The sequence below is a fragment of the Chelonoidis abingdonii genome, chromosome 6, assembly GCF_003597395.2.
Source record: "Chelonoidis abingdonii isolate Lonesome George chromosome 6, CheloAbing_2.0, whole genome shotgun sequence".
NCBI classification, from domain to species: Eukaryota; Metazoa; Chordata; order Testudines; family Testudinidae; genus Chelonoidis; species Chelonoidis abingdonii.
This window is the reverse complement of record NC_133774.1, coordinates 137,818,723-137,836,259: the sequence shown is the minus strand read 5'-3', so window position 1 is coordinate 137,836,259 and position 17,537 is coordinate 137,818,723. Positions and strand designations below refer to the sequence as shown.

The 17,537-nt window shown below is 44.4% G+C and overlaps 1 protein-coding gene across 3 annotated transcripts in view; it reads left to right on the top strand.

Annotated features, from left to right (window-relative positions):
- Positions 1-9,233, top strand: part of NCBP1 (nuclear cap binding protein subunit 1) — a 46,966-nt gene extending 37,733 nt beyond the window's left edge. For all 3 annotated transcript variants that reach the window (XM_075067451.1, XM_032766708.2, XM_075067450.1), the window contains 6 exons: positions 1,454-1,547; positions 2,632-2,735; positions 3,909-4,023; positions 6,883-7,026; positions 7,432-7,545; positions 8,513-9,233. In XM_075067451.1, the coding sequence (XP_074923552.1) occupies positions 1,454-1,547; positions 2,632-2,735; positions 3,909-4,023; positions 6,883-7,026; positions 7,432-7,545; positions 8,513-8,626 (685 nt within the window). In that variant the 3' untranslated portion in view covers positions 8,627-9,233. The remainder of the gene's footprint in view (positions 1-1,453; positions 1,548-2,631; positions 2,736-3,908; positions 4,024-6,882; positions 7,027-7,431; positions 7,546-8,512) is intronic.
- The last annotated feature ends 8,304 nt before the right edge of the window (positions 9,234-17,537 follow it).

Sequence of the window (17,537 nt, the reverse complement as noted above, 5' to 3'; positions counted from 1 at the left end):
ATTGAGATCATCCACATGGGGACCTAATCCTCCTCGGTTTCAAACTAGTAGTTCATCTGCCTTAACTTTCCGAAGTGTTCCTGTGTAGACATGGCCTATTAGAGAATTGCCATGAACTGGTCACCGTGCCAGGTTTCAGAGTGGTAACCGTGTTAGTCTGTATCAGCAAAAACAATGGGGAGTCCTTGTGGCACCTTAAAGACTAAGAAATTTATTTGGGCATAAGCTTTCGTGGGCTGGAACCCACTTCATCAGATGCATGAAGTGAAAAATACAGGTGCAGGTATAAATACATGAGGATGGGGATTGTTTTACCAAGTATGAGGTCAGTCTAATGAGATAAATCAACTAACAGCAGGATACCAAGGGAGGAAAAATATCTTTAGAAGTGGTACAGACAGTTGACAAGAAGGTGTGAGTAACAGTAGGGAGAAATTAGTAATGGGGAAATTAAGTTTAGGTTTTGTAATGACCCAACCACTCCTATTCTTTATTCAGGCCTATTTTGATGGTGTCCAGTTTGCAAATTAATTCCAGTTCTGCAGCTTCACATTGGAGTCTGTTTCTGAAGTTTTTGTTGTTAAAGTGTTGCCACTTTTAGGGCTATTGTTGAGTGACCAGACAGATTGAAGTGTTCTCCTACTGGTTTTTGAATGGTATGATTCCTGATGTCAGATTTGTGTCCATTGATTCTTTTGTGTAGAGACTGTCCGGTTTGACCAGTGTATATGGCAGAGGGCCATTGCTGGCACATGATGGCATATATCACATTGGTAGATTTGCAGGTGACCGAGCCCCAGATGCTGTGGCTGATGTGGTTAGGTCCTATGATGGTGTCCCTTGAATAGATATGTGGACAGAATTGGCACTGGGGTTTGTAGCAAGGCTTCCTGGGTCGGTGTGTAGTTGCTGGTGAGTGTTTGTTTCAGGTTGGGGGGCTGTCTGTAGGGGAGGACTGCCCTGTCTCCCAAGGTCTGAGAGTGAGGGATCATCCTTCAGGATAGGTTGAAGATCCTTGATGATGTGCTGGAGAGGTTTTAGTTGGCGGCTGAAGGTGACAATTAGTGGTGTCTGTTACTTTCTTTGTTGGACCTGTCCTGTAGCAGGTGACTTTTCAGTACTCTTGAGTATGTCTACACAGCCTGTAGCAGTGAGCCTCCCAGCCCGGGTCCATGAACTCAGGCTTGCGGGGTTCATATTACTGTGCTAAAAATAGCTGCATAGACAGTGCTTTGAAGTTGCAGCTTGGCCTCTGAACCTGTCCCCCTCCCTAGCTCTAGCCTGAGCTGCAGTGTCTACACGGCTATTTTTAGTGCTGTAGTACAAGCCCAGGTCTGTTGACTCAGAGGCTCACTACCATAGGCTGCATAGGCATACTCTCTACCAAACTTTTACTGGACCACTTCAACTACTTGCTGTGCATCCACTGATCACTTTTCTTTATTATAATAAGGTTTCATGAAGTCTTCAAAACCCTCGCTGAAAGTGATGAGGGGAAGCTCCATGTGCTGAGGGTTGTGTATGAGGTCTGGAAGAACCATCCACAGGTAAGGGTGGTTTCAGATGTTTATTGAAGCTTTACATTCTCACAATAGTAGGATACAATATAATGAACACTGAAAAGCCTAGAAACTGAATTGTGTGCAAAGACAAAGTTGCATTTTATGCTCACTTAAAAAAAAAAAAAAAAAAAAAGGCCTGGCCACTGTTTACTTAAATTGTATATTAGAAAGAATTCAACATTTATTTACTGATGTTACTAACAGCATCTTAGATTAGATATCAGATTATCTGTTTCTCACTATGCTAACGCCTTTCAGCATTTTTTTCAATTGATGGCAATTTGACATTTGGGTTGCTAACCCTGCAAGAGAATGTCTCTTATTAAAACAGCCATTTCCATTGGGGGGAGTCATTATGGAATCATTTCTCTTGGTCTTAAGTTTTGTAAGAGTTTGTTTTACAAAATCTAAACTTGAGCCAAATGCTTCAAAGTGAGAAATAGAAGTCTATCACTTAGAACTTGCTCTGACTGCAGATATTACTTGAAATAAAAAGTGCTTGTGATAAACTTGGGCTCAAGGCAATGTGCTTGTAGAATTGACTGGATCAACTGATCTGGCAGACTGGTTTTGTGATTGGGCTGTTGCTTAATTCAGGTAAATATAACCTTAATTCTTTGGCTGTGTTACTGTGATTCAGCAGTCATTAGTGTTCAGTTCAAAGTAGTGCACCAATTGAACTAAACGTAGATACAGATTTAGTTAAATTGTTGCAGGTCTTCTAGTGTGAATACTGTGCGTGGACAATGACAGTCACACCAGCTTACCCATATCTGGTTAAAATTGGACCTTTAGTTAAACTCATCTACACACACTGTTGCAGCAGGCCTCTAGAGAAGCAGCTGCCTTTACAGAGGGCATTCGTGCTGCACTAGCTAATGATGGCTGTTGAGAGCGGAGGGGTCACTGGAGAAGATATAACTGATAGCACCTAATCCTGGGGTATTTTTACCTGTTGCATCCTATGTTTCGCACCAGCAATGAACAGGTAGGATTGAATATCTTCTTACCGTAGATATCATGATGCTATAATATAGTAAACAGAATTTTTTTTTCTCCGACAATGCAGATGATTGCTGTGCTTGTGGATAAGATGATTAGGACTCAGATAGTTGATTGTGCTGCTGTGGCAAACTGGATCTTCTCTCCAGAGCTTGCTCATGATTTTACTAGGTAACAAAATGAATTATCTGTTGGAACTAACATTCAGTTGGTTTAGACATGCTTTCACTCTGTGGATCATGTACAGTGAATACTAGTTTTTTTACTTTGCTCAAATACTTGGCTTTATTATGGTAAACAGACAATTTAAAAAAAATAAAAATTACCTTTGCACTTCATTCACAACTTACGTGTCAAGCCCGCCAAAAAGGATATTTGTCATTCAACGTTCTCCATTTAGAGCTGAGGTGGTGCAGGTTTATCCTGAACCCAAGAATCCATCTCGGCTAGTTTCTGGACACTGGCTTATAACTTCAGTGTGCTCTGAGGAAGGGACACCTCTGCCGGCGCCATGCAAACCGCTCATTGGCACAAGGACTGGCTTGTTCTGCACTGGTTTAGCACCATAGCACAATGAGGACGTGGTACGTGGCGGAGGTTCCTAGGTGCTGCAGCAGTACAAGTAGTAGTAATTAATTGGGAGTGGGCTGGATGTCCCAGACACAGACTGCAGTTCATGGAACTGGCTTCTGTAATTGCCAGTACCTTTGTGACTTATGCTTATTGCTCACAGCTCTCAGTTAATAGGACATTGTATTCAGATAATTACTTTTGTAAAAGTCCATTTGTTCACATAGTTATAGTTACAGTGAATATCCAAACCATTAAAGAATCTCTTAAAGTAAACAAGGCTTGAGCAAAAAGGATACCACATGACAGTATCCTAAGGAGACTCTAGCATCTTGACATTTTTTAACTCCCTTGACGTAAACATTCCTGAATGAATTCAAAATAAAACACCACTAATATTTCAAGGTAAAATAGAGGAAAGATCCCACTGTTAGTAATAGGAAACCACACCTGTTGAAGTGTACTCTCCTACTGTTAATATTTGTACTTCATGTGCATACATTGCAAAGGAATTCAGATTATAGTTGAAACTTTGGAAAATTCTTCCTGTACACGTATTTCTGTAATAAAGTATGTACACTTAATACATTCTGGCAACACTTGAAATCTGTACTGTTGCTGTTAGTCTGAATAAGAAGGTTAAAATACAGCTAAAATTTTAGACGTGTGAGGGTTTTTTGTTTTTTTTCTCTCTGCTCTTTAACAGTTCACTATTTACTGTGTTCTTGTATTTTGTTACCGGCTACATTAAGGTGGTTATTGGTTCTCTGCTAGGTTCTATATCTGGGAGATCTTACACTCCACGATTCGTAAGATGAACAAGCATGTAGTGAAGATCCAAAAGGAGCTAGAGGAGACTAAAGCAAGATTAGCCAGGCAACACAAACGAGTATGTATCTTGTTTTGTATCTTGAAGTAAAGCCATGTACTTTTCACATTTACTGCATTTCAGACTAAATCCAACTTTTTCTGTGGCAAGATGCAGGTCAACTGATATGAGACTTGCTCTGTGAGACACAAAATAAACATCAGTAGCACTTAGATATTGACTTGGATTCCACAGGGATTGTCATACTAACATGATCTTCAAATACAGCTATAAAGGCTGTTACAGCCAAGAAGTCAAAGTAAATGGAGAACAGTTCACATTCCTTTACTACTTTTTTGGTCTTTCTCATAAGTTAACTACAAAAGAACACTACATTTTTGTTGCCAATTATAGATGCTGCAGTGTCAGCTACCTCTCACCTAACTCAGTCTCGTTTTCTGTTGCATTCTTGTGTAGCAATGGAAATCGTATTTTCAGTATTTCAGCTTTACTGTAGTTGCAGATCTCCAATCAACAGGTTAATCACTGGAACTATCTCCAATTCAACAGGGTAATCATTAATATTTGGAGGATTTTCTTGCCATGCTGTATTAGGAGGAGAACATCACCAGGGAGACATTTAAATTGTTTGTTTTTAACTAAACAAAGTTAAGTGTTCTGGATTTTTTTCTTCAACAGCAAACCTATAATAGTTTAACAAAAAAGCATATGTCCCTTGCTTCTCACATTTATCTCCAGACTCCTCCCTGTCCAGATCTATTCCACCCCCAACAATCTTCTATTCATTGAACTTTTTGAAACTTTTCAATTTTAGAGAGAGGTGAGGGATTTACTCTGTGTATACCAAATTTGCAGAGGGAAAATACAGTTGAGGTCTGTTATTTCTCACCTCTATATGTTATTTATTTATTTATTTATTTATTTTAAAACATTTTTGCTGTTAACAAGCCTGTTCTCTGGAGACACAAATCCACAGTTTGAGAACTGCAAAACTAAGCATCTCTGATGGTATCTTCTAGACTAAGCACTGAGTCCCATTGGGTAGACAGAAAGATTAATCTAAATAATCTATACAGAAGCCCTGGGAACCCCATAAAATTGGGTCCCTAATCCATGAACTATTGGAACTCATTTACAAAACTTTTTTCTTAAACATTACATGAATATATTGTCTCGTACTATAGAATTAGAATTTATAATCCCTATTCCAGGATGAGATGCATTATAGCTCAAAGATATCTTAATTAAAATAGGTCTTTTCCTCAAAAGGCATTTTATCAAAAAAATCCAATTTAAATAAAAAAAATCCAATTTTTTTAAACCATTAATTTGTTTTATCCACCTTGATTTTGAATGCTCATGTGTGACTGTACCCCCAAAAGTTCCTGTACGAGAAGGTAAGTCTTTAAACGCTCCATTTTGGTTCTAAGGATAATTGAATGCCAAAATAGATTAAATGGGAAAGCTGATTTGCTGACATCCCAAACTATACTTGTGGAAAAAATTGAGTCTTGCCCTTCCACGCAAAGTCTGTATGTGCATTAGAAGCGCTTAGTACCTTGAATGTCTTCTCCATTTATCTTTAGCATAATTAGTTTTATTTAATGCACTTCCAGTTATGCTGAAATTCAGTTCTGAACAATATTGTCGGCTGCGTTGTGTGAATGATGCTGCCCTGCACTATATCCAGAGGACTGTACCTATACTGTTGTAATGCTGATATGAGCCATTTTAAGAGAGGTTACGTCTAGGGCTGCAGAGGAAGAAAAGTACTTGCTTGTCAGTTTTTATGCGGGCAATCACACCTCTTGGATTACTTAACACAGGGCCCTAGTTTTGTCATCCTAAATTGTTTTTGCATATAGTATTTCTACAAACATTTGAAGTTTATAGCTGTTAATTTATGGACAGATTTGCCAGAAAACAATCTTTTGGGAGACTAACAAAGCAAGTAATACCTGCAATCAAAACCTTAATCTGCCCAATTTCTTATTTCCTACTAAACTGCATTTAGTTTTGTATAACTTCCCTTAACTGACTCATGGCTAGTTGCTAAGGGTCAAATGGCAGTTCTGAAGATGTTTTTTTAAATAGATTAGGGACAGATAGTAACTGTTATCTAAATTTTTCTTTCTTAAGGAGCACCACAATGAGCCCATATCACAATTACAAGGGCTAGCTGCACCTCTGTCCCCTTCCTGGTGTCAGAGTGCACCCTCTCCAGTGTCAGGCCTCGTGCCTTTACCTCTCCCGGGGTGCTCTTAGGCCAGGCCTAGCACCCAGGGCATTAACTGCGCACACCCAGCAGATTCTATTGAGTTCTGGCACCTGCTATTCTTCCATCCAGGAGTCTGTGCCCAGTGGTGTGTGTAGTGACCAGACAGCCTTTCTAAACCAAGATGTTTTTTTAGCAGTAGAAACAAAGCATTTAAAGATTTTTAAAACAACCTTACCATCCCTGGCAGGTAAATGAAGCCGGCCTAACTTCTTCAGACAGCCCCACTGAGTGTGGGCGTGTGTCTGTCTGGTTCCACCGGACAACTCCCCGCCTCTTGGGGGGCTGGGGGAGGAGGAATCTTCCTTTCTAAACCTGTCACAGCTGTTTTGATCTCCTGGTTCCTGGTGGTGTCTCTTCTCAGTGCAAGTGTTTGCTGAAAAGTGGTCTAACTTGAGCTATTCCTCTTCCCTTCCAGCCCCATGTAAACTAAAGCAGCATATTCATATAGCAAACAGCCCACAAATGCTGTCAATATACAGTATTGATAAATGATTACAGAGAATTTCCACTTCCATCAAGCGTCATTAGGCAAGTTGTGAGCAGCCATGCACATGCCTCGTACTATGGGCAGTATCAGGATCTCAGTAGCCAAACTTTACTAAGGCTGGCTGAGTCAGTAATGTCATTACTTTCACTTCCAGCGAGACAGTGATGATGACGACGATGACGATGACCGAAGCAGCGATAGGGAAGATGGACCATTGGAAGAGCAGATAGAACGCTTGCAGGAGAAAGTAGAATCTGCTCAGAGTGAACAAAAGAATCTCTTCCTCGTTATATTCCAGGTAACGGTGTGGGATTTCATCCCTCTGGCAACTCTCAACTTCTAAGGGGACTAGAATTCAGATGGTGGGGGGAAGGATGAATAGGAAGCTAGTAATGTGGTGTGGCCACTCCAGAACAAGAAACTTCTAGGTCCCCCTAGAGAGGCCTTGTTCAACTTCAAAGTGTTTGCATAAAGGAGTTCTTATACTGGATTGCGCCTTCCTTGAGCAAGCAAAAGGCAGTGTTTGTTTAAATGCAGTGTTTAGTATTCTTAATTTAAATGAATTATTCAGACTTGACTGTTCATAATTTCTGTAGAATCTCTCATGGATTATTTTGTCCAGAATAATACATACTTATCTAAGATTAGTGAGTTTCCTTCATGCTTAACCAGTACTTCATCTAAAACTATTCTCCTTTTTTAGCGTTTCATTATGATATTAACAGAGCATTTAGTGCGGTGTGAAACTGGTGGGACTGATGTAATTACGCCTTGGTACAAGAACTGTATAGAGAGGCTGCAGCAGATCTTCTTACAGGTTGGTCTCATTCAGCGGGTAGATAATGCTTAGTGACTTGAGACTCCATCCTGTTCATCTAGCCTTGTCCACTTAATTTAATTAAAATACACCTGGCTGGGGCAGCCTTGTCCTAACTGGTTAGCACAGGAGATTGTGCTGAGGTCTCCTTGCTTCTAATCCCAGTTTTGCCAGTGACTGTTACTGTAGGGAAACTATTTAACTGTCCCTCCATTGTAAAATGGGTGTAAATTCAGAGCGGAAGGAGTATTCAAGACTTGATGCTTCTAAAGGCATTTTAAGATCCACTAAGAGGTGCTATTATATGTAAGTGCCAAGAATTGATTGAGAGAGGGTAGTTGTAACACCCTTATCTATGAAATGACTGCAGCCCTGGGAGGGAATGTTTAAAGACCCATATTAAACCACAAGAACTTTGGAACTCTGCTGTCTCTCTAAAATCTGGTAACCAGTGTAAAAAGACTAAAGATTGTGATGATTTGGCTGAAAGTGACAGGCCAAGAAATTGAAAGTGTTCCTCTCTGAGTACTGGCTGGTGACAGCACAGGGTGTGGTATGTAATTCTTCATGTGGATTACTCTCCCATGTTTGTAAACAAAGTTTGCATGGCCTCCTAGCGTGTATTGGGCCCAAACCTACAGTTACCCCATGCACATGCAGAGGCCCACCCACAGCTCATGTAGAGTCACTATTGCTAGCATCTTCCAGCTTGTTTTGCACAGGGAGAGTACAGGGACTTAGCAATACAAGATGTAAATGCAACTGCAGTTCCTACATCCTGTCATCTCCCCACCCTACACCTTCCTTGCAGCTGGGAGAAATTACATGCAGCCCTGCCCAGCACCCAGTGTAGCCCTAAGTTTTGGCCAACAGTTTGGCTGCAGTGTGTGATACATGTTCTGTTCTCTGCATGTTTTGGTACATAAAGGCAAATAAGAGTAATAAAGGTGCCTGTCTCTGTCTGCAGCATCACCAGATAATCCAGCAGTACATGCTGACCTTGGAGAATCTCCTCTTTACAGCTGAATTGGACCATCACATATTGGCTGTTTTTCAGCAGTTCTGTGCTCTGCAGGCCTGAGAATTTTTCACATACCGAGTCATATCTGCAGGACTTACACTGATTTCATACTTTTAAACAAAAAGGGGAAAACTTGACATGGGGAAGGAAGAAACTTTGAATGCAAGATGGCTTACCACGTTCTTCTGTGTAAACGATACAGTACTCTAACAGACATCGACTGTTTTAGCGTCATAGGCCTTTGTTATAACTGATAGAGGACTGGTGTGGAATAATTATGAATTATTTTAATTTGTCCTTTAATTTTAAATGGTTGGAATGTTGGCTTCATCATAGCATTTGTTTGCTTTTTTGTTTCTCCCCTCTGTCGTTTATATAAAAATAAATAGGGAAACTATTAGAGAATTGGTTACCTCTGCCTAATCCTTAAACCAAACAGATCCCCTAATTACCATAATGTGAAGCAGGTCGTAGAGCGTCTTGTGAATGTGACAGACATGCAACTCTTCAGTGAGCAACTTGATAAATTCTCTTTAGTTAGGCAGAGGAAAAGTATCTTAACTTCAGGCATGTGAAACGCTGAGTCAAGCTTACGAAGTAGTATGGGTTTATTACCAAACTTTGAAAGAGAATGTGATTGAAATACAGTTGAAATATGTTTTTTAAATCTATTGTCTAATGTCTTTATTACAGTAATTACAAACATTCTGCTGCTCATAAACATAACTGTTCATTACAAAAGATTTTGTAGGAAGTGTTAACAGTTGGGAAGCTTCATGCTGACATCTTCTGAGGAAAATATTGCTACTTTCCAACACCCTAAAAAGATAAGTTACCACCTTACAGTGCCTGTCAAAATAGCTAAATCATTCAGATAATAGAAGCACATGCAGGATGTTTCCCCTTCAAATTAGATTCCCCTTGGATGCTCTCTGAATCAGGCAGTTCCGATTTGAACACCGTGGACAGTGTACCGTCCTTAAATGCTAACCTCTCTCCCAAGAAGAGACTGGAATACAAAATGTAAATAGGTTAATCTTCTTATCATTGATTGTAGCTTTTCCACCAGCAATCTTGTAGTCACCTAAGAACTTAAGAATGGCCACACTGGGTCAGACCAGTGGTCCATCTAGCCCCATGTCCTGTCTTCTGACAGTGACTGATGCTAGATGCTTCAGAGGAGATCAAGAGAACAGGTAATTATCAAGTGATCCATCCTCTGTCATCCTGTCCCAGCATCTGTTAGAGGTTTAGGGATACCCAGAGCATGGAGTTGTCCCTGACTACCTTGGCTTATAGCCATTGATTCTATCATTCTGTTTTGAACCCAGTTATACTTTTGGCCTTCACAACATCCCTGGCAAGGAGTTCCATAGGTTTACTGTGCGTTGTGTGAAGAAATATTTATTTTTGTTTGTTTTAAACTTGCTGCCTGTTAATTTCATTGGGGGACCCCGGTTTTTGTGTTATGCGCAGGGGTAAATAACACTTCCTTATTTTTCCTCACCAATAATGATTTTATAGATCTCAATCATATCCCCCCTTAGTTGTCGTTTTGCGGCTGAAAAGTCCCAGTCTTTTTAATCTCTCTTCATACAGAAACTATTCCACACCATAATCCATTTTTGTTGCCCTTACATGTAATTTTTCCACATCTAATACATCTTTTTTGAGATGAGGCGACCAGAGCTGCCTGTGGTATTCAAGGTGTAGGATGTACCATGGATTTTTAGGGGTTTCTATTTTTTGTATCTCTCTCCTAATGGTTCCTAACATAGTTAGCTTTTTTGACCACCACTGCACATTGGATGGATGTTTTCAGAGAACTATACACGATGACTCCAAGATCTTTCTTGAATGGTAACAGCTAATTTAGACCCTATCACTTTGTATGTATTGGGATTATGTTTTCCAGTGTTAATTATTTTGCATTTATCAACATGGAATTTTATTTACCATTTTATTGCTCAAGTCACCCAGTTTTGTGAAATCCCTTCAACTCTTTGCAGTCTGCTTTGGACTTTACTGTCTCGAGTAATTTTGTATCTACAAATTTTGCCACCTCACTGTTTACCCCTTTTTCCAGATCATTTGTGAATATGTTGAACAGCCCTGGTCCCAGAACAGACCCCTGGGGCCTCTGTTTACCCCTCTCTATTCTGAAAACTGACCATTTATTCCTACCCTTTGTGTTCTGTTTTTAACCACTTACTGATCCATGAGAGAACATTCCATCTCACACCATGACCCCTTACTTTGCTTAAGAGCCTTTGAGGGACCTTGTCAAAGATTTTCCAAAAGTCCATGTACACTATATCACCCTTGTCCACATTGGTTGATCCTCTCAAATAATTTTAATAGTGAGTGAGGTGTGATTTCCCTTTACAAAAGCTGTGTTGACTCTTCCCCAACATCGTATTTACTTATGTATGATAATTCTGTTCTTTATGTAGTTTCAACCAGTTTGCCCAGTACTGAAGTTAGGCTTACTGGGCTGTAATTGCCAGGATCGCCTCTGGAACCTTTCTTAAAAATTAGTGTTACACTAGCTATCCTCAAGTCATCTGGCACGGAGGCTGATTAAGTGATAAGTTGCATATCACAGTTAGTAGTTCTGCAGTTTCATAATTGAGATCCTTCAGAACTCTTGTGTGAATCCCATCTGGTCCCGGTCGCTTACTATTTAATTTTGTTCCAAAACCACCTCTATTGGCACCTCAATTAGACTGTTCCTCAGATTTGTCTCATAAGACGACTGGTTGAGGTGTGGGAATCTTCTTCAATCCTCTGCAGTGAAGGTCAATGCAAAGAATTCATTTAGCTTCTCTACTAGGGCCTTGTCTTCCCTGAGTGATCCTTTAGCACCTTAGCTGTCCAGTGGCCCCACTGATTGTTCGGCAGCTTCCTGCTTCTGATAGACTTAAATATTTTTTGCTGTTAATTTTTATCTTTTGCTAGTTCTTTTGGCCTGCTTATTATACTTTTACACTTTGACTTGCCAGGGTTTATGCTCCTTTCTATTTTCTTCAGAAGGATTTGACTTCCAGTTTTTAAAAGATGCCTTTTTTTCCCCTGTAACTGCCTCTTTTACTCTGTTTAGCCACTCTCATTTTTTGGTCCTCTTACTTTTTTTTTTTTGTATTTGAGAGAAACATTTAATTTTAGCCTCTATTAAAAATTAAAATGTTTCCATGTAGCTGGCAGGCATTTCACGGTCTCCCAGTCATGGCAAATCCAGCTATCTATATTGCTAATGATTGAATCCCCCATTATTATTACCTGTCTCCCCCTAATAATGGGGGTCCCCTCCCTCGGGGGGGGGGGGTATCCTTGGTGCAAGAGGACACCATGATATCATCTGGAAGGAGTATCCCAACTATAGGATCATTTCCCTCCGTTCCAGTTTGATGTTCCTTTCCCAAGATATTCCTCCCTTCCTCCTCCTCCTCCTCCTCAACAGCACAGCGGCTCTCAGGGCAGGTCTACACAACAGCCGGATTGACGCTCTGAGATTGATTCACCAACGGTTGATTTAGCTGGTCTAGTGAAGACCTGCCAGACTGATGGCAGATTTCTCTCCAGTCGATCCCCGTACTCTACCCCAGACGAAGAGTAAGGTAAGTCGACAGTTTCTCCCGTTGACCGCCTGCAGTGTAGACACCGCGGTAACTCAACCCAAGGTACATCAACTCCAGCTACATTATTCACCTAGCTGGGGTTGCGTAGCGTAGGTCGACTAGCCTCAGATTGAGGGCAGAGCCACTCTGCTCTGTTCCTCTCTGTCTCCCAGTTCAGCCGCTCTGGTCTCCAAAGCTCGTACTCAGTCTCTGAAGGCCACGAGTTGCTTGCAGCAAATTCACACATTCGCCACCTGCCCACAAGGCAGGTACTCGTATGTGCTGTATTCAGTGCTACAAACTGGATGGCCCCACTCTGCTGCTGGGCTTCTGCCTGCGTTCTTTTTGCTCCTTCAGCTTTGTTAATCAGGTGTATCTGGCTTTCACTCGCCCTCTCTCCCGTCCCTCTTTGATGGCTCTGTGTGTGTTCACTGGCCCATCTGGTCACTTATGAGCTGGATTTTTTAAATCCCTGTTCACCCATAATTAGCCCTGCCCCCTTGTCAAGGGACCCTAAAGGGAGTAGGGATCAAAGGGCAGGGCTACAGCCCCGTTAGGAAGTGCTCAGCCTTGCCTAGCAGGTAACTAGGCTCAGCACACAGCCCCCTCTCCCCCCACCCCCCCAGAAGACCAGTGGTTTTCAAATGGAGTCACAGCAGCTCTGGTCAGCACTGCTCTTCGGGCTGTTAAAAGTCCCCTTGGCCATGCTGCCTGGCTAAGGCAGGCTAGTCCCTACCCGTTCCCACACAGTGCTGTGGCCAGCAGTGGGTCCGGCTCCTAGGCAGAGGAGACACAGGGCTTTGTGCGCTGCCCCAGCACAGCCCCACACTCCCATTGGCCAGAGCTAGGGGGAGGGGGGCAGTGCCTGCGGATGAGAGCCGTGCGCGGCTGCTTGCGTGCACTTCTACCTAGGAGCTGGACGTGCTGCTGGGGGCACAGCATGGTCTGCAGTGCCAGGACAGGTGGGAAGCCTGCCTCTGCACCCCAGCAGCACCAGTGACCAGGAGCCACCAGAGGTAAGCCCATGCCTCAACCCTGCACCCCAATCTGCTGCCCCAGCCTTGAGCTCCCCCAAACCCAGAGCCCCTTCCTGCACCCCGGCTCTACCCCAGAGCCTGCATCCCCAGGCCAGACCCCCTCCCGCACTCAACCCTTTCCCCCAGTCCTGAGCCCCTCCCAAACCCCACCCCAGAGCCTGCATCCCCAGCCCAGACCCCCTCCCGCATTTCAACCCTTTGCCCCAGTCCTGAGCCCCTCCCACACCCCAAACCCCTCATCCCCAGCTCTGTTTGGTTGGCTGATTGTGGGCACATTGATTACTGTTGGTCATGCACCAATCCAAAACCCATCCCCTCTTCTGCAGTCCTCTTTCTGTGAGTGAGTGTCCTTGCAGCTAGGCATGCAAGCCACACCCTGACTGTCTGGTATAACTGCAGGGTGACCCCAACACAGACACGCAGGGTGCGGCTGGCAGGCTGTTTGAGCAGCCCGGGTGGAAGCCACTCCAGCAAGGCTTTGTAAGGAACCCAAGGCTGCAGGGCAGGGTTGTGCCCGAATGTCACAGTGGTGCAGCGAACTAGGGGCTAGGCACAGCTTGCTATAATGTTTACACATTAAGCACTGAGATAGTAATGCTAAGAGAGGCTCAGGTGTATTGGCTGGAACCAGATAAAGAGTGGTCAGTGTGTTTGTTTTGTCTGGGGTAAGGGAAATAGAAACAGGAAAGCATAAACTGAGCACCAGTGAAACAGCTGCAAAGTGAGAGCTGGCCAGATTGGAGAGAGAGTCAAAGAACGAAAACGCCAAAAGTGGCAAGCAGTGATGGACATCAAAGAGCAGGAAGCTGCCCACTGATGAACTGTGGACTTGAAGGAAGAAGAAACAGCTCAGCTTCCAAGGAGCCCACAGGCAAGCCATGGAGCAGAAAGCAAGAAAGGTCCTAGAAAAGGAGTGGACATAATCTGGACATGACAATGTGGACAGATCCCAGAGGCACCAGTCTCTCCCTCCATTCAAGAAACATTCAGAGTGGACAGGCTGTGTCTTGAATACAAGGAAACAGACTGCACTGAAGAACACCTTACCACTTTTGAAAGAGTGAGGTTCATAATAATCCTGAGGATAAGAAAGTCCCCACACTGATTGAAGAACTCTTGTAAAGCTTTGAATATAGCTGAGATGCAGAAGCTTTGAGCTATTCTGAATTTTTAAAACAGCTGTTCTGCAAGTTTCAAATGACTCCTGCTGCATATAGGTTGAAATTTAGGAACCTTAAGAAAAGTGCTGGCATGAGTCATAGTGCATACCTCTATAAAATGTCACCTAATGAGTAAAGGGAAAGGGGGCTGAGGATTTGAATCAATGTTTGGTCCCTAGATGAGGTTAGGAATAGATTCCATTCGAGCAATGGCCATCCTGGCCAATTTCTTTGTGAAAGCCCAGGCCACAGAACAAAGGGTACAAGCCAAGCCCAATGTAAAGGGGGAGATCTTGTTCTTCCCCCTGGGAAGAAAGGGTAGCTAGGAGCTTAAGCACTCATACCCCTCGCTCTGGATCATTCCAGTCCTGGAAATCCCTCACAAACCACCTGTGAAGGAAGAGGGTCCAAGAAGGTGCTTCCAGTGTAACTCTGAGAACCTGAGAAATCAGGGCTGTGAGCTAAAAGAATCTAATCCCTATTAATGCAGCTGTCCTTAGCACAGAAGCCCCAGCCGTCCCTACAGTTCACCTGGTGAGTCTTGTGAGGACTGACCCTAAGAGGGTAGATATGGAATGTATTAAAGTTACCAAAGTAGAGACCAAGCAGTGCCTAGGGCAGAGGCACCGGAGCCCAGATCTCTGCTCAAGGGAAGTATACTCCTAAAGTCTGTCTTGTTACCTGACCAGGAAGTGGAGTTTCTGACAGTGGGGGGCATAAGATTCCTGTAGCTTTAGCCAAGGTGCATGTGGAACAGGAAAGTTTAGAAGGTGTCTGGATTGTGGGGGTGCTGGGTAATATCCTTGTTGAAATTCTGAGCGGGGGATGCTATTCTACTTATGTCTCAAGCTAGTAGTGTGGTAACCCACAGCCAAAGGGAATATTGTGCTGGAGTCCTGGAGGGGAGCAGGAAAGTCCCAGAACCTGCCGAGGGTGGAAGGGAAGGGCTTTTGTTCTTCAGCAGAAGCAACCTCTGTTTCCAGCTGTGGGAGAAACAGGCTGGCTCTTGCACAGCAGTGGCTCTCCACTCACCTGAACACAAGAAGGCCTGCTTGTGCTTTCTTGGCCATGTACCTGATCACCCTGCTGGCCAATGCCCTAAGCAAACTAGATCCTGGTGTTCACACCCCCAAGTATTTCTCCAGCCTGTCCTACCATTGCTGCACCATCTCCTGGGTGGGGTGTGTGGTGCAAATGTTTGTCTCCCTCTCGAGGGGGCCACTGGAGCATGTGCTTCTGATTGTCATGGCATTCAGATGCTAGATGGCTGTATGCAACCCCTGCACTACCCCTTTGTCATGAATAGGAGACTGCATGCAGGTGCTGGGTAACTGGTGTCAGCAACCTGCAGTTGCTCTTTGGTGGGCAAAACATCCTCAACCACTCAACCACTTTGCATGTGAGATCCTCACCATGCTGCAGCTGGGGTGTGCGGGCCTGTCTCAGTGAGGTGATCATGGTGCTCTGCAGCCTCCCCCTCCTGCTTGCTCCTCTGCTGCTCATTTTGTTTCCTATGTTTTCATTCTCTCCGTCAGCCCCTAGCTGCACTCGCCCGGGGGCAGGCACAAGGCCTCTCCCTGCTCGGCACACCTGGCTGTTGTGGTCCCCTACTGCTCGGCCGCCTTTTTCACCCATAGGTGGCCCTAGTCAAAGATTTGCTGGCCTTGGCCAAGCGGGGCACCCTTTCTGTGGTGTGACTCCTACGCTGAACCCTATCAGCAGCAGCCTCAGGCCCAAGGAGGTGAAGGGGGCCCTGGCCAAAGCCTGGAGGGGAAGGCCTGCTGCTAGAGGTGCTGGCACCATGGACATCATGGAGCCAGTGGGAAAACTTGGGCTCATCCACACAGGGCCTTGCAAAGCTCAGAGTTGCAGCACCTGGCTGGTAGCTGCCCTGCCACCCAGGGGAATTCTCAGGCCTGAGTTTGGTGCCCAGGTTCCCCTTAAATGCAGGGGGCGTGAGGTACCTGAATGTGGGCTGCACAGAAGCCTAAGCTAGCCAGTAGGAAATGCCAAGGTGCGGGGGGGAGGGCTACACTCCACTCAGCCATAGGAAGACGCCTCGCTCAGCTCTGAATTCACAGCCAGGAACCCTCTCCTGGAGGCTCTGCCTTGTGACAAACCAGTGTGGGGTTCCCCATCCCATTACAGCCCATAGCCTGGTGGTTAAGGTATGCTCCTTGGGCATGGGAGACCTGTCCTCAGGTGTCTCCTCTGAAACAGAGACTCGAACACACACATCTTACATCGCTGGGGTGTGCTTCACCCACTATGGTGTTGGGTATTCTGGGGTGGGCCTCTCTCTCACACCTGTGGGAGGGGTTCCACTCTTTGACTGAGTAATTACTGATTAGAGCCAAGACTTAGGTCTTCCACATCCCAGGAGAGTGTCCAGACCACCAGGCTGTAGCAGAATCTCTCTCGCCCAATATTTCATTTATTCAAAGTAGAATAGCTTCAGTAGGAGAGATTGAGGGGGCCCCACCCTAAAAAAGCCAGTGGCCTGGAGGATGGGGCATTCAGTTGGGAGGCGGGAGACCCAAGTTTAAGTCCCTGCTCCAAATTGGACAGAGAAGAGATTTGAGACCAGGTCCCCTGTGTTATGGGTGAGCGCCTGTACCACTGAGCTACTGCTCTTCTATGCACACAGCTGGGCACTCCAATCTGCTGGCTGGTTGCTGCCCTTGGGGTGGGACCAGGCCTAGCAGGCAGGCTCTGAGAACACTTGGCAGGGGACTGCTGAGTTTGAGAATCCCAGCAGGGTTCAGGCGTGAGCTAGGGGGCTGAGCCGCTCAGCAGCTTTAGGGTTTAGAGGTAGTTTTGGATGTGCCCACCAGTGGAGATTTAGGTGCCTAAGGAACTGAGGTTTAGCTGGCAGCTGAGCAGGGATTTTGAGGATCTCAGTGGCACTTAAAATGTCTGTTAGGCACCTGAGTCTCTTTGTGGCTCTAGCTGTTACCCCAGAGGGCTCAGAATGGGACTCTCTCTCATTGGCCAAATTTTCCAGAGGGTAAGGTTTGCGCCTCTGCTTGCTGCACCTGCAAAGACAGCCTGTGGACATGTCCGTGTGAGGTGTGTGTGTGTGAGCAATGGGTAATTGCCTACATCAGCACTGGACCCATTTGAGCATCAAATTCCCCCCGTGTCACACTCATCACAA